This window comes from Carcharhinus amblyrhynchos, chromosome 21 (assembly GCF_965287045.1).
Source record: "Carcharhinus amblyrhynchos chromosome 21, sCarAmb.v2.hapA, whole genome shotgun sequence".
NCBI classification, from domain to species: Eukaryota; Metazoa; Chordata; class Chondrichthyes; order Carcharhiniformes; family Carcharhinidae; genus Carcharhinus; species Carcharhinus amblyrhynchos.
Genome location: NC_137344.1, coordinates 33,326,748 through 33,353,977, shown reverse-complemented (window position 1 = coordinate 33,353,977; position 27,230 = coordinate 33,326,748). Strand labels below are relative to the sequence as shown.

The window sequence follows — 27,230 nt, the reverse complement described above, 5'->3', positions numbered from 1 at the left end:
GGGAACGTTTTTTACAGCAAGTTGTAACCTGAAAGATGGTGCCTGAATGGGTGGTTGAAACAGATTCAGTAAGAACTCTCAAAAGGGGGAATTAGATAAACACTTGGAGGGAAACGTTTGCAGCGATTGTGCGGGCAAAGCAGAGGATTGGGATTAATTGGTTAACTCTTTTAAAGGGCCAGGACAGACACGATGGGCTAAACAACCTCTTCCTGTACGATGTGATTTAGTGACTACAGCATGTATGTTGCAGGTAGTGTTCTCCCTGTGACTGCGTACGACAAGAATGGTTTTAGGATCCTGCTGCACTTTGCGAAGGACTGCCCTCCAGCAAGGCCGGATGTGCTTGTGATTGTCATTTCCATGATCAGCACCTCACCCCTGCCCATTACCAATGTGGTACTGCAGGCAGCTGTACCCAAGGTAAGAGACCCAAACTCTTCACCAATCTCTAAGATTATCAGGCACGGTATGTGTATTCACAAAGGGACTTCCACCTCCTCACAACAATTCAAAGCTTCACAGCAACCAAAGAGCTTTTGAGGAGCCAGTCCAGTAAAGACATACAACGTTATCCTGATTCACATTCTCTATCCACACCACCCCACCTTACAGTCTCTCTTCTAAACTCTTACTTGCCCGCTGTCGGTCTCTTCCCATGCTCTCTTCCTTTCTCTCTCCCCCCAAAATGCTCTCTCTCTCTCTTCCACACTCCACCGTTCTCTGTCTCCACCCCCCACCCCAACCGTTCTCTCTCTCTCTCTCTCTCTCTCCCCCCCCTCCACCGTTCTCTCTTTCTCTCCCCCTCTACTGTTCTCTCTCTCTCTCCCCCCTCCACCATTCTCTCTCTCTCTGTCTCTCTCTCTCTCTCTGTCTCTCCCCCTCTCCCCCCTCCACCGTTCTCTCTCTCTCTCTCCCCCCTCCACCGTTCTCTCTCTCTCTCTCTCCCCCCTCCACCGTTCTCTCTCTCTCTCTCTCTCCCCCTCCACCGTTCTCTCTCTCTGTCTCTCCCCCCTCCACCGTTCTCTCTCTCTCCTCCCGCCTCCACCGTTCTCTCTCTCTCTCTCTCTCTCTCTCCCCCCTCCACCGTTCTCTCTCTCTCTCCCCCCTCCACCGTTCTCTCTCTCTCCCCCCTCCCTCCACTGTTCTCTCTCTCTCTCTCTCTCTCTCTCTCTCCCCCCTCCCTCCACTGTTCTCTCTCTCTCTCTCTCTCTCTCCCCCTCCACCGTTCTCTCTCTCTCCCCCTCCACCGTTCTCTCTCTCTCCCCCTCCACCGTTCTCTCTCTCTCCCCCTCCACCGTTCTCTCTCTCTCTCCCCCTCCACCGTTCTCTCTCTCTCTCCCCCTCCACCGTTCTCTCTCTCTCTCCCCCTCCACCGTTCTCTCTCTCTCTCCCCCTCCACCGTTCTCTCTCTCTCTCCCCCTCCACCGTTCTCTCTCTCTCTCCCCCTCCACCGTTCTCTCTCTCTCTCCCCCTCCACCGTTCTCTCTCTCTCTCCCCCTCCACCGTTCTCTCTCTCTCTCTCCCCCTCCACCGTTCTCTCTCTCTCCCCCTCCACCGTTCTCTCTCTCTCCCCCTCCACCGTTCTCTCTCTCTCCCCCTCCACCGTTCTCTCTCTCTCCCCCTCCACCGTTCTCTCTCTCTCTCTCCCCCTCCACCGTTCTCTCTCTCTCTCTCCCCCTCCACCGTTCTCTCTCTCTCTCTCCTCCCCCTCCACCGTTCTCTCTCTCTCTCTCCCCCTCCACCGTTCTCTCTCTCTCTCTCCCCCTCCACCGTTCTCTCTCTCTCCCCCTCCACCGTTCTCTCTCTCTCCCCCTCCACCGTTCTCTCTCTCTCCCCCTCCACCGTTCTCTCTCTCTCCCCCTCCACCGTTCTCTCTCTCTCTCTCCCCCTCCACCGTTCTCTCTCTCTCTCTCCCCCTCCACCGTTCTCTCTCTCTCTCTCCCCCCCTCCACCGTTCTCTCTCTCTCTCTCTCCCCCTCCACCGTTCTCTCTCTCTCTCTCCCCCCCCCCTCCACCGTTCTCTCTCTCTCTCTCTCTCTTCCCCCCCCCCACCGTTCTCTCTCTCTCTCTCTCCCTCCCCCCCCCCCCCACCGTTCTCTCTCTCTCTCTCTCCCCCCTCCGCCGTTCTCTCTCTCTCTCTCTCTCCCCCCTCCGCCGTTCTCTCTCTCTCTCTCTTCCCCCCACACCGTTCTCTCTCTCTCTCTCTCTCTCCCCCCTCCGCCGTTCTCTCTCTCTCTCTCTCTCTCTCTCTCCCCTCCGCCGTTCTCTCTCTCTCCCCCCCCCCCCGCCGTTCTCTCTCTCTCTCTCTCTCTCTCCCCTCCACCGTTCTCTCTCTCTCCCCCTCCACCATTCTCTCTCTCTCCCCCTCCACCGTTCTCTCTCTCTCCCCCTCCACCGTTCTCTCTCTCTCCCCCTCCACCGTTCTCTCTCTCTCCCCCTCCACCGTTCTCTCTCTCTCTCCCCCCCTCCACCGTTCTCTCTCTCTCTCTCTCCCCCCCTCCACCGTTCTCTCTCTCTCTCTCTCCCCCCCTCCACCGTTCTCTCTCTCTCTCTCTCCCCCTCCACCGTTCTCTCTCTCTCTCTCTCCCCCTCCACCGTTCTCTCTCTCTCTCTCTTCCCCCCCCTCCACCGTTCTCTCTCTCTCTCTCTCTCTCCCCCTCCACCGTTCTCTCTCTCTCTCTCCCCCTCCACCGTTCTCTCTCTCTCTCTCTCCCCCCCCCACCTTTCTCTCTCTCTCTCTCTCCCCCCCCACCTTTCTCTCTCTCTCTCTCTCTCTCTCCCCTCTCCGCCGTTCTCTCTCTCTCTCTCTCTCTCTCTCCCCCTCCGCCATTCTCTCTCTCTCTCTCCCCCCTCCGCCGTTCTCTCTCTCTCCCCCCCCCGCCGTTCTCTCTCTCTCTCTTTCCCCCCTCCACCGTTCTCTCTCTCTCTTCCCCCCGCCCACTTTTTTTTTCTCTCTCTCCCCCCCTCCACTGTTTTCTCTCTGTCTCCCTCTCTATCTCTCTTCTCCCCTCCACCGTTTTCTTTCTTTCTCTCTCTCTCTCTCTCTCTCCCCCTCCCTCCCCCCCTCCCCGCTGCGTCCCCTCTCGCCCCCTCATACCACCCCCCCCCCCCCCCCCCGACTCCCCGCGGCACCCTCTCTTGTTTCCCCCCGCTCCCTCCACTGCAATCTCTCTCCCTCCTCACTGCAGGGTCTCTCCCCGCACCTCCCTCCACCCATACTGGTTGTGCAAGGGGGATTTATAACATCTGCACTGACTGCATTCTATTTATTCACAGACAATGAAAGTGAAGTTACAGCCTCCGTCAGGCACTGACCTGACCCCCTTCAATCCTGTCCAGCCCCCAGCCTCCATCACACAGGTCATGTTACTGGCAAACCCTCTGAAGGTAAGTGTGTGTATCTGTTTGTTTGCGTGGGTGTGCATGTGTGCACCTGCCCATGTGCATATGAGTTTGCCAGAACGTTTACAACCCCCCTTCTCCTGTTCTCTATTTCTTAAACCTACCACACGCCTGCTGTTTCTCTTTCGCTATCTCCCTCCTCCCTCCCTCCCTCCCCCCTCTCCCTCTCCCCTCTCCCTCTCCCTCCCCACTCTTTATTGCATAGCTGCTGATATATTTTGTGCTACTTGAAAGAGACAGACCACATACGGGTGACTTTCTCCTTGGATCCTCTTGTGTGTTTGTAGGAGAAAGTCAGATTGAGGTACAAGCTGACTTTTATGATGGGTCAGCAGTCCTGCTCGGAGATGGCTGAGGTCGACCAGTTTCCCCCTGCTGAGAAGTGGGGATATCTCTGACCCTTCCCCGTTAGTCACAGCCTCGAGTACACCAACCACCTCCACTTGGGTCGCCCTACTGAAGCACTGTGCCGTCTGTTTGTGTCTGGAATTGAGGAAAGAATAAACTGCAAGGTAGGCTGAGGTCAACGTCTGCAGTGAGGCTCAGAATCTGGCCTATGATTTTGCTGTTTCTTTGTGCAGCTACACCCTGTACTCAAAACCGACTCGAAATCCATTATCAGAGGCTTCTTGCACCAACACTGCTGTGTGAAAGGATTAATTAGTGCTGCAGTGATCAGCCAGAAATGTCATTGAGTGACTGGTTGAATTGCACAGCCCAGGTTAGATTCTGCTTCTGGTTGAGTTTGCTGAACACTGATGGGGTTCCTCAGTATAATTCTCAGTAAGGCCTACTCCTGATCGCCACCCAGAGACTCTGGCTGGGAGTGTGAGTGTGCAGGCACCAGATGAGGACAAGAGCCTTGGGAGGCCCCTGAGGACCACGCGACACTGAAATGAGATGCTAGGAACACTCTGCAAGACAGACAACATCTGTGGTGAGAGAACCATACATTTCAGTTCATGAAGAAAAGGGATGGGGTAGGGAGCAGGAGAGATTAATTGACAAATGGGATGATGGTGCAAGGTCAAATGAGAATGTCATGGGACAAGTGAAGAAACAGCTGCATCATTGCCAGCTGCTGCTTCTGAAAAAAAATGGATTATGATCCAAAATTGTTGAACAGTGTTTAATCCAGAAAGCTATGAAGTGCCTGAGTGAAAGATGAGGTGCTCTTCTTCGAGCTTCCATTGAATGTCACTGGAACAAAATAGGTCACAGTAGGCCAGAGAATTAAAATGACTAGTGCTCCAAAGGTAAGGGTCACACTTGTAGACTGAACAATGGTGTTCCACAGAGCAAGTGTCCAGCCTGCATTCTGTCTCCTCAATGGAGAGGAAATTGCAGTGTTGTCAGTGAAGAGTCCAAATTGCATGAGGAGCAAACACTGACAATGCAGAGAAACATGAATCAGCAGAGCTGCTATCGCTCTGGACCTGGAATAGAGACTTAGGATTGCACCAGTGTTCTCCATCACTCTCAGCAAGGCCAGGGACTGGGACAGGAACCCTCATGTTCCTTAAACCTCATGTTCAAACCATTCCTATGACACCATCTATACGTCACATTTTATCTGTCTTTTCCTTCCAATTTTTGTTCCTGGAATCCCCATGATTTCACCTAAATACCGATGAAATCTGTCTGCAGTTTGTTCATAGTCCATCAGTGACCCCCAAACATTTTAAAAATCATCTTCCTTCAGTGGATAGCACTAAATTAAGCTTTCACTTAATTTTGACCTTTGTTCCCTCACTGTATGATTGGCTATCAGGTCTGTATTATGAACATCCAACTGTGTGTTTGGCTGTTGCTCTCAAGATTGGGGGGGGGGGTCTGCCTCCCCTACCCCTCGTGCCACACCCCTGTCCCAGCCCGAGATTCTAGCCTGACCATGGGCAGCAGAAGTGACCCAGTCAGCAGCAAAGTCTGAGACTCAGACTCAACCCCTTGGGGAGCAGGACACTGTTGACCTCACTGTTGGACTGATTCATTCCTAGGCAGCTTTCCATTGCTCAGTTCTGACTTGTCTGTTAGTGAACCTCACAGTGCATTTGTGCTAATGTACCATTTGATGCAGCTTCTTAACCATTTTTATAAAGCTGCCATAGTAATTCCTCCGATCTGTTTACTGTGTCTCGGTTCAAACTAATCATCTTCGCCCGGATTAGACATTCCATTCACTTGTTCACTGAATGCTTTAATTCTGACCAATTAGATGTCTCATTGGTGTCACGTGCTCAGTAATCCAGCTGTGACTAGACATCTTTCCTATTCATTCTACTTCTTGTGATGGCTCGTGCTGTCTGCTACCCTGGAGGTCACTTGTTGTTCAGTATTTCCTAATTGTTCAAGGAGATAGTGCGCACTAACTGTGAACACCTATATTTCAGTCTCCTCTTCCCCAGTCACGCCAATGCCCAGAGTCCAACATACGGCACAAACTGCCAGTTTTGCACAGCAGTTGGTCAGTTAAGATGTGACTCCTTCCAGTGCTGTCATGTGTTGTTGCTGCTGCTTTAAATAATGTATTTATTGTTCAAAGTCAAAAAAACAATTTTATTCTGGAACATATTGCCCTGTACCCAGTGTGGTTTCTGCTCCAACTCTGAATTTAAAAATTGCCATTTGTAAATATTTAAGCTGTGTTGTTATTTGCACGATTTAAATAAAGTTCAACTTCATTTTATTTTTGAAATCTGTGGGTATTATTGACATGGGCTTCCAGAATGGATTTTAACAAGGTTCTTCTTGGTGAAACTGCTAACAAAACTGAGAATACAATGGAGAGGGAGCTAGGTCACAAAAAGAAGTGATGATAGGTAGGTACTCAAATTGACACAATGTGACCACTGCTGTTGCACAGGATCTCTACTAGGACCTGAGCTACTCGACGTTTTATAAATGACTTGGATGAAGAAATAGAGAGTTGTAAATCCAAATCTGTTGATGTAGTAAATTGTGTGGATGGGACCTGAAATTGTAGATAGATGGGATTGTAAATTGATGGGACTCAGTGAGTTGACAAAAACTGTGGAAGGTGTGCATGGTTTAACCCGTTTGCATTTAAGATCGATCAGAATATATTCTAAATGGTGAGAAGCTAGGAACTGTGGAGGTGCTGAAAATTAAGGGATCTAGGTGTAGAAATCACAAAAAACTGGTGGAAGGTACAAAATGAATATTGAGACCAAGGGAATGTTAGCATCAAGGGAGCTGAAATACAAAGTGGGGGGTGGCGGTGTACAAAACTCTGGTGAAATCCACTGAGGTATTATAGCTTAGAAAGAATATATTGTCCTTGGATCTGGTGCAGTGAAATTCACCAGCATTATCACAGGCTTAAAACACTCAAATTATGATAGCAGTTGTAGGTGTAGGTTCTGCTTAGCAGAGAGATTAAAGGTTATCTAATTGAAGTGTTTTATGATCAATGTGGCTGTGTCGAATTCTGTTTCATGCTAGTAAAGTGCCTTTCGGGAAGTTTTATGCTAAAGGTGTGCTACGTGAATGTAAGGTGTTGCTGAGAGAACAGCTAGAAATTACTTCCTTAGCAGACTAGGGTTATTCATACAAGAAATTAGGAAATTCTTCAAATAAAGGCTATTGAAAATCTGGAATGCCTCCCCCAAAAGCTATTGGGCCCAGGGGACAATTGATAACCCAAATAAACTTTTGGCAAGGTTATTGAGGGGTTTGGAACCAAGGCACCAAGATAGAGTTAAGATTCAAATCAACTATAATGTAATCAAATATGGAACAGATTAGAGGGAGTGAATGCCCTTTTGTTCCAGGGTGACCTATGCATTTGAATCTGGAACTGCGACTAGAGTCACTGTGGAGCATTCGCAAGGCTGAGGTCTCTGTGGATAGCATGTACCATGGGGTGGTCACACCACTGCTAAAGAGTGCACACTGATGGGGAAAACCATACTTCCTCTCGGGGAACACTTCAGCAGTCGTGGGCATTCGGCCTCTGATCTTCGGGTAAGCGTTCTCCAAGGCGGCCTTCACAACACATGACAACGCAGAATCGCTGAGTAGAAACTGATAGCCAAGTTCCACACACACGAGGATGGCCTCAATTGGGATCTTGGGTTCATGTCATGCTATCTGTAACCCCCACAACTTGCCCGGGCTTGCAAAATCTCACTAACTGTCCTGGTTTGAGACAATTCACATCTCTTCAATCTCCAGAGTGCTTATCCCTCTCTCTTTTCACATTGTCTGCAGCTGTAAAGACTTAAGACTTATATTCCAACCATTATTGAGTCTGTCTGTATACGTCGTTTTTGAACCCAATCCTCCACTCACTCGATGAAGGAGCAGCGCTCCAAAAGTTTTTGCTACCAAATAAACCTGTTGGACTTCAACCTGGTGTTATGAGACTTCTTACAATGACGAGGAAGGGAAGGGATCATTCCAATCTCTCGCACAGCCTGATAGCGGGGAAGGTGAGGTATCTCTCACACGGACCCAGTCAGATTGTTTGTCATAGAACATAGAACATTACAGCGCAGAACAGGCCCTTCGGCCCACGATGTTGCGCCAACCAGCTTTTTAAAAAAAAACAACACTAACCCACTAATCTAAACCAATCCCATTTCGTCCATAAACCTATCCACAGATCTCTTAAACGCCCCCAAACTAGGCGCATTTACAACTGCAGCTGGCAGGGCATTCCAGTCCCTCACCATCCTCTGGGTAAAGAACCTACCCCTGACATCAGTCCTATAACTACCCCCCCTTAATTTAAAGCTTGGTGCATGTCTGGCAAAATTTCCAACCTGATCTACCTTGGTCATTGTGGGTTCTGGCAGTTAGGCTTGTTTCTACAGTCAGAATGGAACCAGAACTGTGCCCTAGCTGGATCGGCCAGGATCATCCTAAGCTTAAATCAAGTTTTTGCAGAACTTGCTAATGACCAGGCTTCAGGGAATGTAAGCTATGAGGCGAACTCTGCGACAGAGACAGGTTGAAGTGCTGCTTTGGACTGTGCTGGAGTGCTTATATTAGAGTTTAGTGAATGAGGAACTTCATGAAGAGGGTAAGCCGAACCTGGTGAGCATTTACACTGTCCATTCTTTAAAGAAAAAAATGGTCTTTAGGTTGAAGTATAAAGAAATAAAGTGAAGTCCCTAATATAAGTATTATTCTTTAGAAGTAAAACTAAAAGGAGTAATTTAAGGGGAAGTCATTGAAGAGCAGCTCAGCCACTTGGAATGCTCCTCCTGTATGTGTGATGAGAGAAGTAATGACACTTCCAGTGACCAGGGCAACCATGTGTGCAGGAAGTGGCTCCAGCAACTCAACTGCAGATGCAGTATAATGTGGGTAAGTGTAAAACTATCAATTTAGGTAGGAAAACAGAATGGCAGAGTATTATTTAAATAGTGAAACAGACTGGGAAATGTTAATGTATAAAGGGATATAGATTTTCTTGTACACTAATCAAGTATGCAATTGCAGGCAAATGGTATGTTGGCCTTCATTGCAGGTGGATTTGAGTACAACAGCAAGGATGCCTTTCTGCAGCCGTAGAGGGTCTTAGTGAGACCATACTTGGAATATTGTATATAGTTTTTGTCTCCACTAAGAAAGGATATACTTGCCAAGTGCAGCAAAGGTTCGACAGACTGATGCCTGGAATCAGAGCACTGGGCCTGTGATAGGCCTGTATTTATTATTCACTGGAGATTAGAAGAGGGGATCTTACTGAAACAAAATTCTGAGAGGGTGGACAGACTGGATATCAGGAAAATGTTTCCTCTGGCTGTGGGGTCTAGAACAAGGGATCATAGTCTCAGGATATAGGGCAGGCCATTTGGTACTGAATGGGTGGTGAACCTGTGGAATCCACCACCACAGAAGGCTGTGGGACCAAGTCACTGAATATATTTAAGGAGATTGGTAAATTTCTAAAACATGGGGGTTCACAGTCTCAGGATAAAAATTGATCATTTAGGATGGAGATGAAGATCAATTTCTTCACTCAGAGCTATGAGTCTTTGGAATTCTCTACTGCCAAAAGTTATGGATATTCCATCATTGGATACATTTGCAGCTGAGGGATTAGAAATGAGGAGCAGTGACGAAAATGGAACTGAGGTGAAAGATCAGCTATGATCATACTGAATGGCAGAGCACTTTCAATAGACTGCATAGCCTTATCCGGCCTTTTATGTTCAAATGCTCTTACTCCCACAATGGAACTGAGGACACCTACCTCTGGCATGGGACGGGACAGGACAGAACCTGTGCTGTTCCTGCTCTGAGGAAAGGTTCAAGTAGTGACCGAGCATTAAGCAAAAACACAAGAGACTGCAGCAAGCTCTGATGTGTTATGGAAATGGAGTCCATTCGTTTTCCCTCAGCATCAACTTTGTCGAGCCCAGCAGATGCCTGTACAGTTAGCACCAGGCAGGGGTGAACTTCTGTGACTTAACGAACACGCAGTGATCCACTGCAGAATGTAACAGTCAGACAACTCAACTTAATTTCCATTTTCTTAGTTAATTAAACTCCGTCTTGCTAACAGTGCAGTCTACTGTTAACCCCAGTAGTCCTCAAGCAGCAAGAATAGGTATCAACTGAGGTGCCAAGGGATCATTTACCCCACTCTCCACCCTGACACTGCACCCTCAATAAGTCAGCACTTTTAGGGTCTAAAGAAATGAGAGATTATATACTGGCTCCCTCAAACTGCAATAGACTTCAGCTAGTAAAAGCAACCAAATGCCAACACCTTTAGATACAAAAGTATTTAATTTTGCAAATTCTGCAAAAAAACTCAAATCCATGGGGAAAACATCTATTTACAACCTGGGCCAGTGGATATCATGCACACTGGCTGCTTCAGGATCCATGACGTGTTCCTTCTTGGACAATGGCTTTTGCCAGATTCCGAGTGAAAGCCAATCGGAGAAGGCCCAGTTGCGTAACCGCCACCTCATCCTCACCCTGGAATAGAACAAAACACAATCTCAAATCATCGTCTTCAGAGATCACAGACAAAGGTCAGAATTACCCTCAAACCACTCCCTCCCCAGCACCACCACCACCACCAGCACCACCACTTCCTCCACTCCCAGCATTTAATATAACCGCCAGCAGCTAAGGAAGGCTATATTTGCCTTGGAACGAATGCAGCACAGTTTCACCAGTGAAGATAGGTTTCATCGATTTGGCTTGTATTCACTTAAATATGGAAGATTAAGGGGTGATCTTATTGAATTTTTCGTTATGATAAAAGGCTTAATCAAGAGGAATTATTCCCTTTGGTAGGAGATTGCAGAATATGGGGGGGATAACCTTAAAAGGTTGCCAGGAAGCAATTCCCTCAGCAATGGGAGTGGAAATCTGACACTATCCCAAAAACTATTAAAGGGGAAAGTCAATTTAAAAATTCAAGATGAAGTTAAATACATTTTTGTTAGTTATGGGTGTTAAAGGTTACAGAACCAAAACAGATAGATAGAACTATGATACAGATCAGCCATGATCTAACTAAATGGCAGAACAGGCTCATCATCTTCTGCCTGTTGCTATGTTTCTATCAGAATTCACTCACTCACAGCTCCTAGGATCTGTTCACTACTGGAAGACAGTACTCCACCCAGATCAATAAGTGTAGCCTCTTACCCCTACAGCTCTCATCTCTCTTCCATTCTCGGCATCACCTGCTGTCACATCCTCAAGGCATTGCATGAGTTTGTATGTCTGCTCCGTGGAAAAGATCACCTGATCAAAAGAAACAAAGCAGTGAGCTAGTAGGATACAAACACACCAATCCCCTTTGGAAAGGAGACTTCCTCATCCTATCACACTGTCATTCCCAGGAGCCAGGCTCCAGTTTACATAACTCATTCCCAATGCCACACTGTACTTTCTAACATCAACACCCAACCCTCCTGCTCGATGGGCTGAATGGCCTACTCCTGCTCTTTGTTTGTATGCATTATCACAGGCTCAGGATGTTTTAATTTCAACCTTGAAGATCAGAATCTAAACAATTAGTCAATAATACTCGGAGTGTTAAACCAAGGACAAATCAAGTCACCAATGAATGATGGAACTTTACATAAATATCAGATCTCCAACTTGTTCTTGTCCCCAACTAGCTGGGAAAGAGATCAATTTTCTCAAACAATCCAACCGGATGTATACCATGGATTAGATATAGAGTAAAATTCCCTCTACACTGTCTCCATCAAACACTCCCAGGGCAGACAGACAGCAGGTTGGATATACTGCTCAAACACATTAACAATGTTCCTGGGATTTTGGCACCACTGACAAGGGAATATTTGTTACTCCGGGGGCATTAAGGGTCAAGTACACAATATGGTACCAAGATTGCACATAGATTCCCCTTTTCCCACCCAATCACATCATGCAATCCCAGCCCCTCCTCCCACTGTCTCAACAACATCCTGACAACCAGATGAGAGTACAGGCTGGGCAACTGTTTTGCCATCTTTGCTTGCACGCAACTGCTCATGCAAGAGCCCAATTAACATTGCTGATGTTGGGGTGACTGTTTCCCTGTAACATATCCCTTGTAACTTCAACTGAGCAATGCCAAGAATCAGAAAGTTAACAAAATCACTAAAACATTCCAACAATGAACAGTGATCAAACCTCCTTCTGTTCCATCATGGGAAGAGCATCCAGAAGCAATGTCATCCAGAAAAATCGTGGAGCAGAACTGGCAGTCATCAGCATGAGCAGCAGCTCGGCAGCCTTTGCAAACTGCATCTCCCCATAAAGCTTGTGGAATTCACAATACTTTCCTACCAATAGAAAACCACAGATTACACAGCGCAGTAACAGGCCATGCGGCTGAATGGATCCATTACAGTGTTCATGTCCCACACAATTCTCTTCCTGCTCCCTCCTCATCTCACCCCATCAGCAGGCGGTCTTCTTCCTTTCTCTTTCATGGGTTTACTTTGCCTTAAATACATCTATGCTATTTGTATTATTTGCTCTGTAGCAGTATGTTCCACATTCTAACTGCACTGAGTAAAAATATTTCTGACTCTCTATTGGATTGCTTGATGATTGTTTTATATTTATAGTCTTTAGTACTGGACTCCCCCAAAAGTGGAGACCTACCATATCAACCAACCCCTTTTGGCCATGGGAAAGACTAGAACACCAAGCTGCATTGAATTCAGCAACCTTATGGACCGTTCAAAACTGATCACAACTCAACTAGCCTCAGCAGACTGTAGATGGAACTCAGATACACAAACAGATGGACATTGCAAAATTGCTGAGCTTAGCCAAAGAATGAGTGTTACTGAGTCTGTGGCAATTGATTATCTTACTATGGTCTTGATAAGTTCCTGCCCGCATGTAGAAACTGCTGAGATGACTAAAAGGTGAGGTTGAATAACTTAATGTGATGATGCAATAAAGACACTTAAGTTGGCCTCTTCAGAAGGAGAACACTTGGAGAAGAAACCAACAAGACAAAGATATCAACAAGACACCAGGAAGTGAAAGCAGGTTGGTCAGCTTCTGTCACAGTTGTATCCATCACAGGAAAGCCAACTGAGCAGGTGAATAGGTGTATAGGTATGGTGCAACTGAGGAACTGTTAAAAGGAACAATAAATTAAATATTGATTGAACTAATCCAACTTGTGCAGTCTGCTTCAGTTCCCAAGCATCCTGGCTGTGACTCTAGTGTCCAGCAACACACAAGGCATCTACACTGTCCACCCAAATCATCCCCATCTAAATTCTCATCCTGATCTTGAAATCCCTCTATTGTATTGTTCCATCACATCTCTGGCTTCTCCTAAAGGCCACTGTCCCATCAACTGCGTGGTTTCTTCAACACTCCTCGCAAACTCCATCTTTCTCCCACAACAATCCCATTGAAACCAACAAATGCTGCCGTTCCCACAAACTACCCTGCAACTGGCCCCTCACACAAAACTCTCCACTCCAATCTGCCCCCTCCCACTAATCTTCCCATCCCAACTGCCCCCTCCCCCATACCTTCCTCTCCCACAACAACTCATCCTCTCTCCTGCAAATGGCGACTGTATCACTTTTCAACTGAGGAAGGATGTCGGTATGTTTGCACATGAGAAACCAGAGATTTACAGCAAAGGAGATCATTTGCTCCAGTGTGCTGCCTGTTTGCTAAAGAAATTTCTAATTAATCCTGCTGGCCCACTCTCCATAGTCCCACATCAATCCCATGCATTTTTCATAGCCATGAATCAATCCCAAATTACTTCCATTGCCCTACACTCTCCATGTCCCCAGATCAATCCCAGATTAATTCCACTGTCTTGCACTCTCCATATCCCACATCAATCCCAATGCCCTGCACTCTCCATTGCCCCATATTAATCCCAAAGCAATCCCACTGCCATGCACTTTTCATAACCTCAAATCGAGCCTATATTCAGTTAGAGAATACAAAATCATTCAGTGTCTGGGGCATTTTCCAATGTTCTAAATACACAAAGACAAAAACAGAATACAAAATAAATGATGGAAATACGAACCGATACCAGAACGAATACTGGGTCTACCTACCAAGGAAAGTCAGCCGCTCACTCAGCAGCATAGATGATCCCAGGTTGCTGATCAGGTCAAAGTCAGAAAAACTTCCTTTAACAGAGTATTCCTGAAGTAACCTGCAAAATGATCCAACACTTTTATAAACACAATATCATTGAATAAACACCGCAGCCAAACAGGTTCTTTCTTACAACAGGCTATACAAGTAAAATGGATTCCTACTGCAACAGTCCAGGGAACAAAACTGCCCAAGGTGAATATCTGCGGGAGAATGGAGGACAGAGTCTGTGTGGAAATGGTATAATACTAAACTGTTACATTCTGCTGAAAACCAGAGAATTGCCTGGTCCTGGCAGCATCTGTTGATCAGAGTCTCTAAGTAAGAAGTTACAGAATTGTTATGGCACAGGAGGAGGCTAGTTGGCCCATTGTGTCTGTGCCTGCCCTCCAAATGAGCATTATGACTTGGTGCTATTTGCCACTGCCTTTTGCCCATATCCTTGCACATTGTTTCTTTTCAAATAATCATCTGGCTCTTCCTAAACAACACATTTTTTGATGCAACTACTGAAGACCTGCTCCCTTACTGTCGCTGAGTAATTTGACCAGTGATGGGAAGAAGTATTCTCCCAATATTTTCCCAGCATTCCTGATACAACTAGCACCACCACTGAATATAACGGAAATAACACTCCCAGATTTCTTTGCCAAGGTTATGTGTCAGTAATGCTTCTCAAGAAGATGATAGTGGGGGGAAGCAATACAGCAGAGCCTTTCCTGAAATCAAGCTAACAAAAACTATCACAGACTGAGGAGAATCAAATAAACAAGTGTGCTTATATGCTAATTTCAAATTGCCAGAAGTGGGAACTTCCAGATTTTGAGACAGCAGATAAAGGGTCCAGTACCTACCTGTATACTGCTTTTTTATTCTTACTGCTAAAGTGAACAAGTTTACATTTTCCCATATCACACTCCATGTCAATATGGTGATATGAACAGGCTAAGTGTCCATTCACTTAACCTGTCTATATACCTTTGTAGATTTTTTACCTCCTCTTGACAACTCACTTTCCTACCTATCTTGGTGTCATCTGCAAATTTAGCTACCATAATTTCAGCCCCTTTATCCAAGTCATTGACATGATTGGAAATAGTTGAGGCCCACACACTGATCCCTGTACTCCACTGATTACAGCCTGCCAACCCAGAAAAGACCCATTTGTCCTTAGCCAACCGATCCTTTATCCATACATATTACTCCATACATGTATAGGGCGCTGGTGAGGCCGCAGCTGGAGTACTGTGTGCAGTTTTGGTCACCGCACTTATGCAAGGATATTTTGGCCTTGGAGGGAGTGCAGAGGAGGTTTACTAGGCTGATTCCGGAGTTGAGGGGGTTGAACTATGAGGAGAGGCTGAATAAACTAGGCTTGTACTCGTTAGAGTTTAGAAGAATGAGGGGAGATCTCATTGAGACGTGTAAGATGTTGAATGGGATGGATAGGATAGAAGTGGAGAGGCTCTTCCCGCTCAGAAAGGACAGTAGGACTAGAGGGCACATCCTCAGGATAAAGGGGGGGTGGTTTAGAACGGAGTTGAGGAGGAACTTCTTCACTCAAAGGGTGGTGAATCTCTGGAATTCTCTGCCCGTTGAAGTGGTGGAGGCTGCCTCGCTCAATATTTTTAAGACGCGGGTTGACAGGTTTTTGATAGGCAAGGGGATTAAGGGTTATGGGGAGAGGGCGGGAATGTGGAACTGAGCCACGACAGATCAGCCATGATCTTATTGAATGGCGGGGCAGGCTCGAGGGGCTCGATGGCCTACTCCTGCTCCTATTTCTTATGTACTCCCTACACCATGTGCTCTTATTTATTAACCTTTGATGCGGCACCTTATTGAATACCTTTTGGAAATCCAATTACACCACATTTACAGGTTCCCCATTATCCACTTTGCTTGTTACTTAAAAACACAATTTCCTTTTCACAATCTCATGTTGACTGCCAAATCATATTATCATTTTCCAAGTATCCTGCTCCTTGATAATGGAGTCTAGCAATTTCTCCATGACTGATGTTAGGCTAACTGGCCTATTATTTGTCGCTTTCTGTCTCCCCCTTTCTTACATTTCCTATTTTCCAATTCACTGGGGCCCTTCCAAAATGTAAGGAATTTTGGAAAACTAATGCTCTATCTCTGCAACCACTTCCTTTAAGATCTGAGGATGCAAGTCATCAGGTCCTGGGGACTTAGCAGACGTTAGATCTAGTAGTTTTCCCAGCTTCTTTTCACGTGTGACTGTGACAGTTTTATGTTCCACACTCCCTTTCACCTCTTGGTTTTCAAGCATCATTAGAAAATTTTCCAATTCTTCTACACCAAAGACAGACACAAAATACCTCCTCAACACTTCCACCTTTTCCTCATTTTCCATTAATTTCCCAAATTTTCACCAGAGGACCAACACTCATTTAGTTATTATTTTCCTTTTTAAAACTTGTAGAAACTCTTGCTGTTTTTATATTTCCGGCTAGCTTCTTTATTATTTGTCAGCTTTTGTTGGATTTTAAAATCTGCCAATCCTCTGACCCACCACTAATATTTACAGATTTGCAGTGTTTCTTTCATTTTGATAGCAGCCACAACTACTTTATTTAGTCAGCGATGATTCACCCTTCACAAAGTATAGTTCTTTATCACTGGGGTAAATCTTTACTGCGAGTTATTCAATATCTCCTTAAAAGTATGACACTGCTTCTCTGTTGCCCTACATTGTAACCTAGCTTCCCTCCACTGGTGCCAGCTCTGTCTTCATACTTTTATAATTACTTTTACTATATTAAGATTTAAAACACTAGTCTTAGACCAACAGTTCTCCCCTTCAAACTGAACAAGAAATAATGTCATGTTATGATGGCTGTCACCATAACAATGAGGTTATTGATTAATCATGTGTCATTGCACATTACCGGGTTTAGAATAGCCTACTCCCTGTTGACACTAAAATGTAATGCTCAATGAAACTGTCTCAGAAATTCTCTATGATCTCATGTTCCCTGCCTTGGACAAACTGACTTGCTCAATCTATGTGTAGATTAAAGTAACTCATTTTTATTATTTTCTTACACACTCCATTTACTTTTTCTTATATACCCTATCCTACCATGTAACTACTGTCAGAGTCCTACTCCTACAATAAGTTTCTCATTGCTGCTGAGAGTGGGGGACATATCCAGCAGAATAGACTTTGTAGACTACCATCACTACACTGTACACTGACTGAGTCAGTGTAGATCTAAGTATTCTTGAACTGAATATCTCACCCAACAGCACAAGGTTACATATCCAGGAGCTTAATTCCCCTCCATTGTATTGTAGAGAGCAGTAGTGTCAGTTCACCTTCCCTCAGGAACAGCAGAACTGAGTTCCACACTGAAAGCATGAATTGCTACATTTGAAAACTGCAGGCTCCTGCTAAAAGATCACTTCAAACCACTGGGATAAAGATCAAGAATAGAGCTATCTCCAAGTGTCCCAGTTGGTAAAGTAAGTTTCATGTTCATTTGCTGCAACTGGCCTCAGTGGAATACTGGTTGCAGATGAAGAGCTTTTGAGACTGGCGCCCCCAAACATCTTTAATGAATTGTGCTGTACAGTGTATGCACATGGATATCAAGTACCTCAAGATCAAGCCATGTGGTCGCTCTAATGAACAGATAAATTGTGCATCAATATTTTGGCATGCTGTCTGAGGATCTTTGGCACCTTGTAATGCCTCTCCAGGTCAAATAGCCTGTCAATAGTTACTGTCCAGGGTTACTTGGGGCTAACCCGTTGGTGATGGACATCACTGGGCTCCTTCAGGACAGGGCAAAACTGAAAATGCAGATGAAGCTGGTGAACTGCTGCCAGCTTGTTTTGTAACAGTTACAGACCTGTCTGAGATGAGAGTTGCGAAGAATGCATCTTTTGCTCGGACACTCCAGGATAGCGCTGATCCCAGCCGGTTGTTGCGTATAGCTTTCATCGCCATGATCTTACAGATGCTCCTCACTGTAGGAAGACATACACAGAAGATGAAAATGAAATTGCAGGCTTAAAAATGTCAGCGTGTGAAGCAGGAGACAACTTACTGGTTTGGGTGGGAAACTGGTGGAGGAAGACAAAGTGGGGGTACTCTAATTGACAGATTGAGACTAGTGTCCCCAAGAATTTGTACCAAGGCCTAAGCTACTCACCAGGCTTACAGATGAGTGAGGTGAGGAGTAGAGATCTGGATATCCAAATTTACTGATGTACCAAGTTAGATGACATAGTAAGCATTGTAGGTGGGAGCTGAAAGTTCTAAAGAGACATTGATAGATTCAGTGAGTGGGCAAAACCATAGCAAGTGGAGTTCATTGTGGAGAATTATAAGCTGTGACGAGAAATGGTAATATATTTAATAGTTTTAGTAGTGTGTGTGTTAAGTTCTATGAAGCAGGCTTGTGTGTCTTTCTGTGAACATAATTTAAATATGCTGGGGACCAATTGTCTGGTTGGGCGGAAGACACGAAGAAAATGTTAAAGGTGAGTATTTGAAGTAGGTATGGCCGATGAATTTTCTGTACGTAAACAGGTAGCGGGTAGAAATTTGCTTTAGGAGCTAAGTAAGAGTTTGATGTTTTCAAATTATTAGATTTCAAAGGGAGGTAAAATGACTGTTACAGCTTGCAATTGTTTCATAAATAAACAGGGCAAGGTTATCAAATTCTATCTGACCCAAAAGTATTCTTATATTCCGGGTAAGTTATGTTTGAAAGAGGGGCTAAAGACAATGGAATCAAAGATGAAAGAAAAAGTTTCTCAAGGAGAGATGTTGAGAGCTGTGTTAGGGATGGCCATGTCAGACCTCCTGGGGTTGGTTGTGTGAGAAAGACCTGCTAGTAACAGCACAGACAGTGCCTCAGTTTAATTCTTAGCCAAAAGATGGAACTTCTGACAGTGCACTCTTTGTAATGCACTGGATGTCAGCTTGGATTTTCAATTCAAACCTCTGCAATCAGACTTGCGCCCTCACATCCACAGCCGTGTTACTTGAGGCAAGAGTTCTGCCAACTGTCAGGTTGAGAGATACAAGAATCTCAGTGACTAGGCAGGAACAGTCCGGTGGAAGATGCAACATGATCTGGAAGAATAGATGGTGAAAGCGCACATGCTGAAGTATAGGAGCATCAGGGTTGTATGGATCCAGTTAAGTGAAATTGTGTAATAGTGAGGAGGTTGTGGAACACTGGGAAAAGAGAGCCGAGTGCTGCTGACAAGAGAAACTTAATAGTGGGGAGGGAGAATGAAAACAGTGCAGTGTAGAGTGGACGCTGAAGCATTAACCAAGAAGGGAAATGATAAGGTTGGGAGGGTAGAGGAGGGCACAGGAGGGCAGGAGAACAAACATGTGTTTCTCAAATGCCAGCCTGAAGAATCCTGTATGGGAGCAGACAGAGTGTGTCCAAAGTGTGAACTCTCACAAATGCCACCCCCGTCCCATCAATACTGATTAAAAATAAGCAGCTTTTCACCTTGCTCTGTCATCTGCCGCTGCTCACATATTCTCAACACCTTCAGTGCTTTGCGTTCAGTGTTCAGAGGTATACGCTCAATATAAAGCTCCAGGTAAACGCGACCAAACTGCGGACAGTGGTCAAAGTAGTCCACGGCCAACTGCCAGAGGCTGAAATCATTCAACAGAATAGACACGACATTAGCCCACAACAGAACAGCAGGGAGAATCTCTACACCAACCCTTAATAACAAAACACACTGGTAATATAGTCAGTAAGGTTCCGATATAATGTAATGTTACTGAAACTAAAACACTGCAGTGACCCACCTGTCATGGTTGAAGAGCCCAGATGCATACTCCAGAATGAGAAATTCGCGAAGGTTTGAACCAAAACTGTAACAAGAAAAACACAAGATAAAAATTTAATTAACTCCGGACCCTTGATAATCTTGAACATCAAACCTTAGACATGCAGTCCAACTGTTTGAATGACCATTAGTTATGGCTATTAGTAAGATGCAGTGTCTCCTCATACATTTATTCAATTCCCACTCCTCCACAGCAGTCCCTCATTTTCAATACACAACCAGTTTAAAATGTTACAAGTATGCAGAATCCTTACCAATACCACTATACCCTGTAAAACACTGAGTGATGTAACAAACCTATACTGACGAGAAAGTTTTCTAGTCAATTCCTGGTTTATGCTAATATCACTGATCACAGCAAAGCCACAGGAAGGATGCTACAACAAGCCTCAGCACTCCCTGGTCAGGAAAAGTCCTGTTACGTGAGGCTCAAGTCCACATGTTGAGTGAAGCATGGATCAGGATAGGTTGCAATGTCACCCACTTAGAGCACAGGAAGAGAATCCTGCTGGGTGATCAGCAGTGAGAGGGGCTGAAGGCAGCTGGCAGTCACCTGTGAAGTTAACTTCTGCAATGCCTTTACAAGCAAGAGGGGAAAGAGACCCCAAAATTGACCAAGATCAGCTCCAATTCTACAATTATTCTAAAGAAAGATTTTTATAAATCACAGGGCTGTTTTGTTTAAGTTTTGGATTTTCACATTAAGCCTCCTGTATTAACCCAGTAATTAAACCAAAAATCCTGCCCTAAAACAGGTCTTGGGAATATCACAGTAAAAAGTCTGACAACACCAGGTTTAAGTCCAACCGATTTATTTGATAGTAAACTCACTAGCTTTCAAGGTTTCCCTCTTCTTCAGGTGAATGGAGAGTTCTGGCCTCAGACAGAGCATATAAAGCACAGACAGTTTACAGATTACCGATTAGAATGCGAATCTTTACACCTAACCTGCTGTTCAAGTCCTAAAGTGGCCGACAATGTCAGTGGAAGGAGCACTGATCACAGTTTAAAGAGATGTGTATTGTCTCCAGACAGTACAGTAAGTGAGGTTTTGCAAACCCAGGCAAGTCACGGGGGTTACAGATAGTGCGACATGAACCCAAGATCCCTGTTGAGACCGTCCTCATGTGTGCGGAACTTGGCTATCAGTCTCTGCTCAGCGACTCTGCACTGAATCTCATACTCTGGGAATCTCAATCTCTGAGGCACACAGAGCAGCAATCTGTCATCAGTACAGCTTAGAGAGGTGGGCTGTTATAAGTGCCAGCAACATAATGCATGATCATATAGGGGAATCCTCAGCAGAGACTGATGGACTATAGGAAGCACTCTCACCCTGCTGATTAAATATGCATTAAAGTATGCAGGTTAGGTTGATTGGCCATGCTAAAAATTGCTCCCTAGAGTCCTGAGATGCGTAGGTTAGAGGGATTAGCAGGTAAATATGTAGGGATATAGGGCTGGGGCCTGGGTGGGATTGTGGTCAGTGCAGACTTGATGGGCCAAATGGCCTCTTTCTGTACTGTAGGGTTTCTATGATTCTATGAAGATAAAAGCAAAATACTGGAGACGCTGGAATCTGAAACAAAAACAGAAAATGTTGGAAAACCTCAGCAGGTCTGACAGCATCTGTGGAGAGAATATAGAGCCAACGTTGAGTCTAGATGACCCTTCGTCAGAACCCTGATGAAGGGTCATCCTGACTTGAAACGTTGGCTCCATTCTCTCTCCACAGATGCTGTCAGACCTGCTGAGATTTTCCAGCATTTTCTGTTTTTGATTAAATATACATACTCACTGAAGATTATGAGACTGCAGAAGGTTGCAGTGATCCAATAGGTCTGTTAGATGGGCCACAAACCACCAATTATTCAGGACGACGCTGTAACAAGAGGTAAATAAAACACATTAGTGCACGGAAACACTGGCGTAAAAAAGCAGGATGCATAGCAGAATGGGAAAACAATGCTTCCATAAAAAATAAGAATCCGAGAGCACACAACTTAGAGAGGAGTACCTAGCATTAGTTCAGTGTCAGCAATGTTAACATTTTAAACGAACACTACCTAGAAAAATAAACTAAACTTCAAAGGAGCTTGCAAGTGCTCCAATCTCATAGTTGCTCAGCAAATTAGTCCAACAGCTGAATCACAGAGTAAGGACAACAAGTCAAACTTGGATTAGAGAAGCCAGAAGTCATGAGGAGAGAGTAAAGTGGGGATGTTGAAAGATATCAGGACAAGAGGGTAGGTGAGAGCAACAACAACTTACAATTCCATCGCACCTTTAACATGTTGAAAAGATCTCAAAATGTTTCACAGGACCATTATCAGACAAAATTTAACACAGCCATATAGGCAGATATTAGGACGTGAAATCTGATCAAAGTGGTAGCTTTTAAGGAGCATCTTAAAGACCGAGGTAGCGAAGCGGTGAAACTTATGAAAGAAATTGTGGAGCTGAGGGTCTGAACAGCTAGCAATGGTGAAGCGATTAAAATTGTGAACACGTAAGAGATCAGGATTCGAACAGCAAGGAGGTCTTGGAAGGGTGCAGGAGGTTACAGAGATAGTGAGGGAAAAGCTACATATGGATTCAAAAACAAAATGCAAATTTTTAAAGTCGAGGCACTTTCATCCCAGGAAACAAGGTAAGTCAGCAAGTACAGGTGATGGTGAACAGGCCTTACAGCGAATTAGGATAAAGGAGACAGAAAAAAAACCTTAATCTCCTCTCCTTCTGACTTGGGCGTACCAGATGAAGGAAATCGATATCACACGTGGGAGGAAGAAAAATAAGTCACCGGCATTTTTTCTGAAGATAGAAGAAATATAATTTGACTAATTTTGTGCATATTGTAGATGGATGCATGCTCACCTGCAATCTTTCAAAACCTGGTGAATATTGAATTCGAATGCTGCCAACAGGATACTGTCCAGGGCATCAGACTGGCTCCCAGAAGAAACAAAATGATCCAGACAGAGCTACACACATCAACAGGAAGGAGAATCACTGTCAGGAGTGATCACAACATACAAGTAGTAGCTGGTAACAGCTTATTGTTCGCTCATTTCTTTACCCTTCTCCTTGTACACAGCCATTCCCATCTTCTAATCTAAATGTGGTCTGAAATTGCCTAATTTGTTCCAGTTACAATGCAAATACCCAGTCCGATATACACTTCCTCCTTCTCAAATTCTCATTAAATCCATATTTGGCACCCTGAACTCATTTTTTCCTGGGGTCTCAGAACTACAATACTCTTCACCTCCTTCAGTCTGTACTTCCTCCTAGAATCTATCTCCATTTTGAACTCATACCTGCATTACCCAACCTCAACTAATTCACAGCGAGCCTGTAGCGTCAAGGATGTTGTACTTCCAGTTTAAGAGGAACTGAAGAGGAAGATGCAAAGCAACGTGACTGAGCTAGTGAGGTGGCAATAAGTGTGCCCAGTGACACCAGAATATTCACAAACATCAGACAAGTGCAGCAGGCATCACTCAAAATGGACCTACTCAACCTAAAGAGTGTTTGCAAAACAACTGTATTATTTGGATTAGCCTTGTCTCACAATTGATAATTTATCCAGCTTTCTCAATTTAAGGAAAGACCTCCTGAATTTTTATCTCCAACAACACAAAGCATGTTCAATTAACTTGGGAGTATTAAGACACCATAGCCAATTTCAGCAGATCAATAACTGCTCTGTCAAGCACATTATAATTGTCTAACATTCCTGGGTAGTGAGAGCACAGAGTTAGATACAGAGCAAAGCTCCCTCTACACTGTTCCCATCAAACACTCCCAGGACAGGTACAGCCCAAAATTACATCATAGAATACAGGATAAAGCACCTTCTAAGTCAGGGGTCTCCAAACTATGGCCCATGGGCCACATCTGGCCTGCAGCGGGCCGCATCCCAATCGGACTTTGGAGACTGCTGTGCTAAGCTATCGCCATTAAATAGACATGATTCAAAATATTTCCTTTTAGTTTTATAGACATTAATACAACCTGTCCAAATTGAAGCCATGGTTAAATGTTGGTGCCTAACCCACGCTGCCCATTGACTACAGTATCTACCTACACCTTTATTTTTACATTGAGTATCAGATTCAGGGATGATATAGATTCAGATTCAGAGAGTGAGAATCTGAATGAATTCCTCCACTTAATCAAATTAAAAACCACACTGTATCTTGGTGGATAAGCTGGGCATGACAAGTTCTCTGAAATGTTTCTTACCTCAGCATGTTGATAAACATCAGTGGGTTTTATAGTTGGGTTCGTGTACAGTAGCTTGCTGACCAGGAGGTGGTACCAGGTAGACAAGAGATCCGTTTTTTCCTTCAATGCTTCCTCTTTACCTGCCAAGATCTAAGAAGGGAACAGAAATGGAGTGGGCTCCTTACAACAGTCACGTCACGTTCAACAAAGAAAGCATAAGTGTATGACCACTGGCCATGTTAACCGACAATCCACAGCAATCCAGGGCAAAGTAGCCCTGGAAACCCACGCAGACATGAGGAGAATGTGCAAACTCCACACAGACAGCGACCCGAGCCGGGAATCAAACCCAGGTCCGTGGAGCTGTGAAGCAGGAGTGCTAACCACTGTGCTACCATGCCGCCCATTTGGTTGAATCAGAGCTCAGCAATGGCCTTCTTTCTTACCTGACAGATTAGCAATAGTTCTCCACTGGATGCAAAAGTTCCCTCTTTCAGGCATCGCTCACATTCCTCCTGCCAGTGCCGCCATTTCAATTCGAACTCTGTTACTGACTGATTCGTGCCATGCTAAGGAGACAGAAAGCAAAAGCTCAAGAAAGCATGAAATGGTTCAGTATTCACATTGCCACAGAAAACGTCTTTGCCCTAATAATTGTTAAGATATTAGACAGCATCAAGACACAATATATTAGAACTTGCGCATTAGGTTTATGAGAATGGAAACGTTACTAGTTCCCGAGTGAGCAAAGGCAACCGCTTACGTTGAACTAAACTGAATGCCCAGTCAGTGGTGGCAGAGCTAATCATATATTGGATGGCAGTATTACAATTGGCATGAGTTGTGAGGAGCCAAAACATCAGCTCTTTCCAGACAGGTATCAATGCTGCCAGATAGACAGGTTCAGTCTTGGCTGGGATGCTCTCTATGATTAAGTAACCTAGTTAGACTCACAAAGCTGAACAATGATGCAATTGACATCTGGCATCAGCCTTTAGCTACAACAAATTGACTAAGGCTTCACTTCACAGAATGCACTCACCTCCTTTATCAATGAAGACTTCCAAACTGGTAGAAAGGTAGCAATTGCCCAATTTCACAAGACCTGGGGTGGGAGGGAGACAGTGAGGGGTCTCCAAAGCCTTTCCTGTTGTGAGCTATGCAATTGTGTCTCAAAGCCACACCTGAAGTCAATGATGCTAAGACTGGAGGATTCTGTTTATGGATACGTATTCAAGAGGTGGCTGGATATAGCACTTAGGACAAATGGGATCAAAGGTTATGGGGAAAAAGCAGGATTAGGCTATTGAGTTGAATGATCAGCCATGATCATAATGAATGGTGAAGCAGGCTCCATGGGCCAAATGGCCTCCTCCTGCTCCTATCTTCTATGTTTCTATAATTTAGTATGAAGGAGACATAATTAGCTCTTTCCAAAATTAATATCAATCAACAAAGTTCTGACAAGGCAAAGAACTCATTCTGAAGTATAAGCCCAACTGAAACCAGATTGCCTAACCAGGGGCAGGATTAGATGTGGACCCAAGGCAGACACCCATGTTGCAGACAACACATGAGAACTGCTTGTCAGCACAGAAAATCAACTCACCCACTCATTGCCCTCCACTCAGCACTCTCTCCCTCTTGATGATACAACCTCGATCAGCAAGTGAGGAAATGGGGAGGCTGGTTTGGGCATTGCCCTTTCAAATCATGGACAGAAACTGAAAGCCAGTCCACGATGAAGGTTTCCTTTGACTGTTGCAGTCACCTAGGTCTGTAAAGTGAGTTTGGCCAGTCTCTTATTCTATACACAAAACTGCATCAACCCAGGTTCACAGGAAAAGAAGTAAGTGTATAATCTTTCAGATTACCCAACCTTAATTGAGGAGTAGCAATTGCTGCTGATCTGATTTTCAACTGAATTTTTAATTGAGGACCGCCATGCGCAATTAGATGTGGCAGGAGCACAGAGCTTCGATCTGATCCATTGGCTGTCGGATTGTTTAACTTGGTCTATCGTTTGCTACTTACGCAGTTCAGCATTCAAGTAGTCCTGTGTTGTATTTTCACTAGATTGACACCTTTTTAGGCGTGTCCGGGGCTGTTTCAGGTATACATACCGTCCTGCACTCTTCACTGAACCACGGTTGATCCACTGATTTGATGGTAATGATTGAGTGGGGCATTTGCCAGGCCATTAGCTTACTCTTTCTTTGAGGATATCCTCAATGTAAAGGCAGGACAGCATCTCCAGAGGGACTATGCAGTGGTCACTGCTACCAATATTGTAACGGAGAGATAGATCTGTGACAGGCAGGGAGACTGGTGAGATGAGGCAAGTATGTTTTTCCCTCAACATCTGTCACAGTCCCTTAAGTCTCGAGCAGCCCAGTCACTCTTGTTGATGGGCATTGAACCCCACCCAGAGTACATTCCACACCCTTTCTACTCAGTATTTTCTCCAAGAGGTGTTCGACAGGGAGAAGTAATAATCTGTCAGACTGGGGGCAAGAGGAGGGGCGGGGACATGTGGTAATCAGCAAAAAGTTCAGTCTGACGCCATGATAATTCATGGGGTCCAGAGTCAATGTTGAGCATTTCCAGAGCAACTCCCTCCTGACTGTATACTCTACTCGTGAGACAGGACATGCCCAGAGGTGGTGATGGTGCTGACAGGGACATTATCTGTAACACATGATTCCATAAGGATGACAATGTCAAGCTGTTGCTTGAATAATCTGTAGGACAGCTCTCCCAATTTTGAGTTACTCGTGACTGTTCCTGTGCCTAAGTTGGAACCATGTGGTTCATCCAGTTTCATTCCTTATAGACTTTCTAGATTGTGATAAAACTGAGTGGCTTGCTAGACCATTTCAGAGTCAACCTGTTGATCTGGAGGCATGTGTGGGCCAGACTAGATAAGGGCAGCAGATTTTTTTCACTAAAAGGATATTAGGGAATTAGGTGGATTTTTGCAACAATTGTCAATGGGTTCATGGTCATTATTAGACTTTAAACTCAAGGTTTTTTTCTGAATTCAAATTCTACGATCAGCCTGATAGGATTCGAACCCAGGCCCCAGAGCACAATGCAGAGTCTCTGGATTATTTGTCTGGTGACAATACAAGTAGGCAATA

General features: G+C 44.9%; 2 protein-coding genes across 2 annotated transcripts in view; one reads left to right on the top strand and one right to left on the bottom strand.

Annotated features, from left to right (window-relative positions):
* The window catches only part of gga3b (golgi associated, gamma adaptin ear containing, ARF binding protein 3b), a 29,538-nt gene extending 23,447 nt beyond the window's left edge, over positions 1-6,091 (top strand). Inside the window, exons 15-17 of the mRNA XM_080208982.1 lie at positions 254-423; positions 3,280-3,390; positions 3,693-6,091. Of these exons, the coding sequence (XP_080065108.1) occupies positions 254-423; positions 3,280-3,390; positions 3,693-3,803 (392 nt within the window). The 3' untranslated portion in view covers positions 3,804-6,091. The remainder of the gene's footprint in view (positions 1-253; positions 424-3,279; positions 3,391-3,692) is intronic.
* A 4,063-nt stretch (positions 6,092-10,154) lies between these two features.
* Positions 10,155-27,230, bottom strand: part of nup85 (nucleoporin 85) — a 34,073-nt gene continuing 16,997 nt past the window's right edge. The window contains exons 9-19 of the mRNA XM_080208980.1: positions 24,537-24,659; positions 24,109-24,240; positions 22,738-22,844; positions 21,659-21,742; positions 19,820-19,885; positions 19,509-19,660; positions 17,886-18,003; positions 13,962-14,062; positions 12,043-12,194; positions 11,044-11,142; positions 10,155-10,362 (exon numbers count right to left, since the gene is read on the bottom strand). Coding sequence (XP_080065106.1) covers positions 10,258-10,362; positions 11,044-11,142; positions 12,043-12,194; positions 13,962-14,062; positions 17,886-18,003; positions 19,509-19,660; positions 19,820-19,885; positions 21,659-21,742; positions 22,738-22,844; positions 24,109-24,240; positions 24,537-24,659 — 1,239 coding nt within the window. The 3' untranslated portion in view covers positions 10,155-10,257. The remainder of the gene's footprint in view (positions 10,363-11,043; positions 11,143-12,042; positions 12,195-13,961; positions 14,063-17,885; positions 18,004-19,508; positions 19,661-19,819; positions 19,886-21,658; positions 21,743-22,737; positions 22,845-24,108; positions 24,241-24,536; positions 24,660-27,230) is intronic.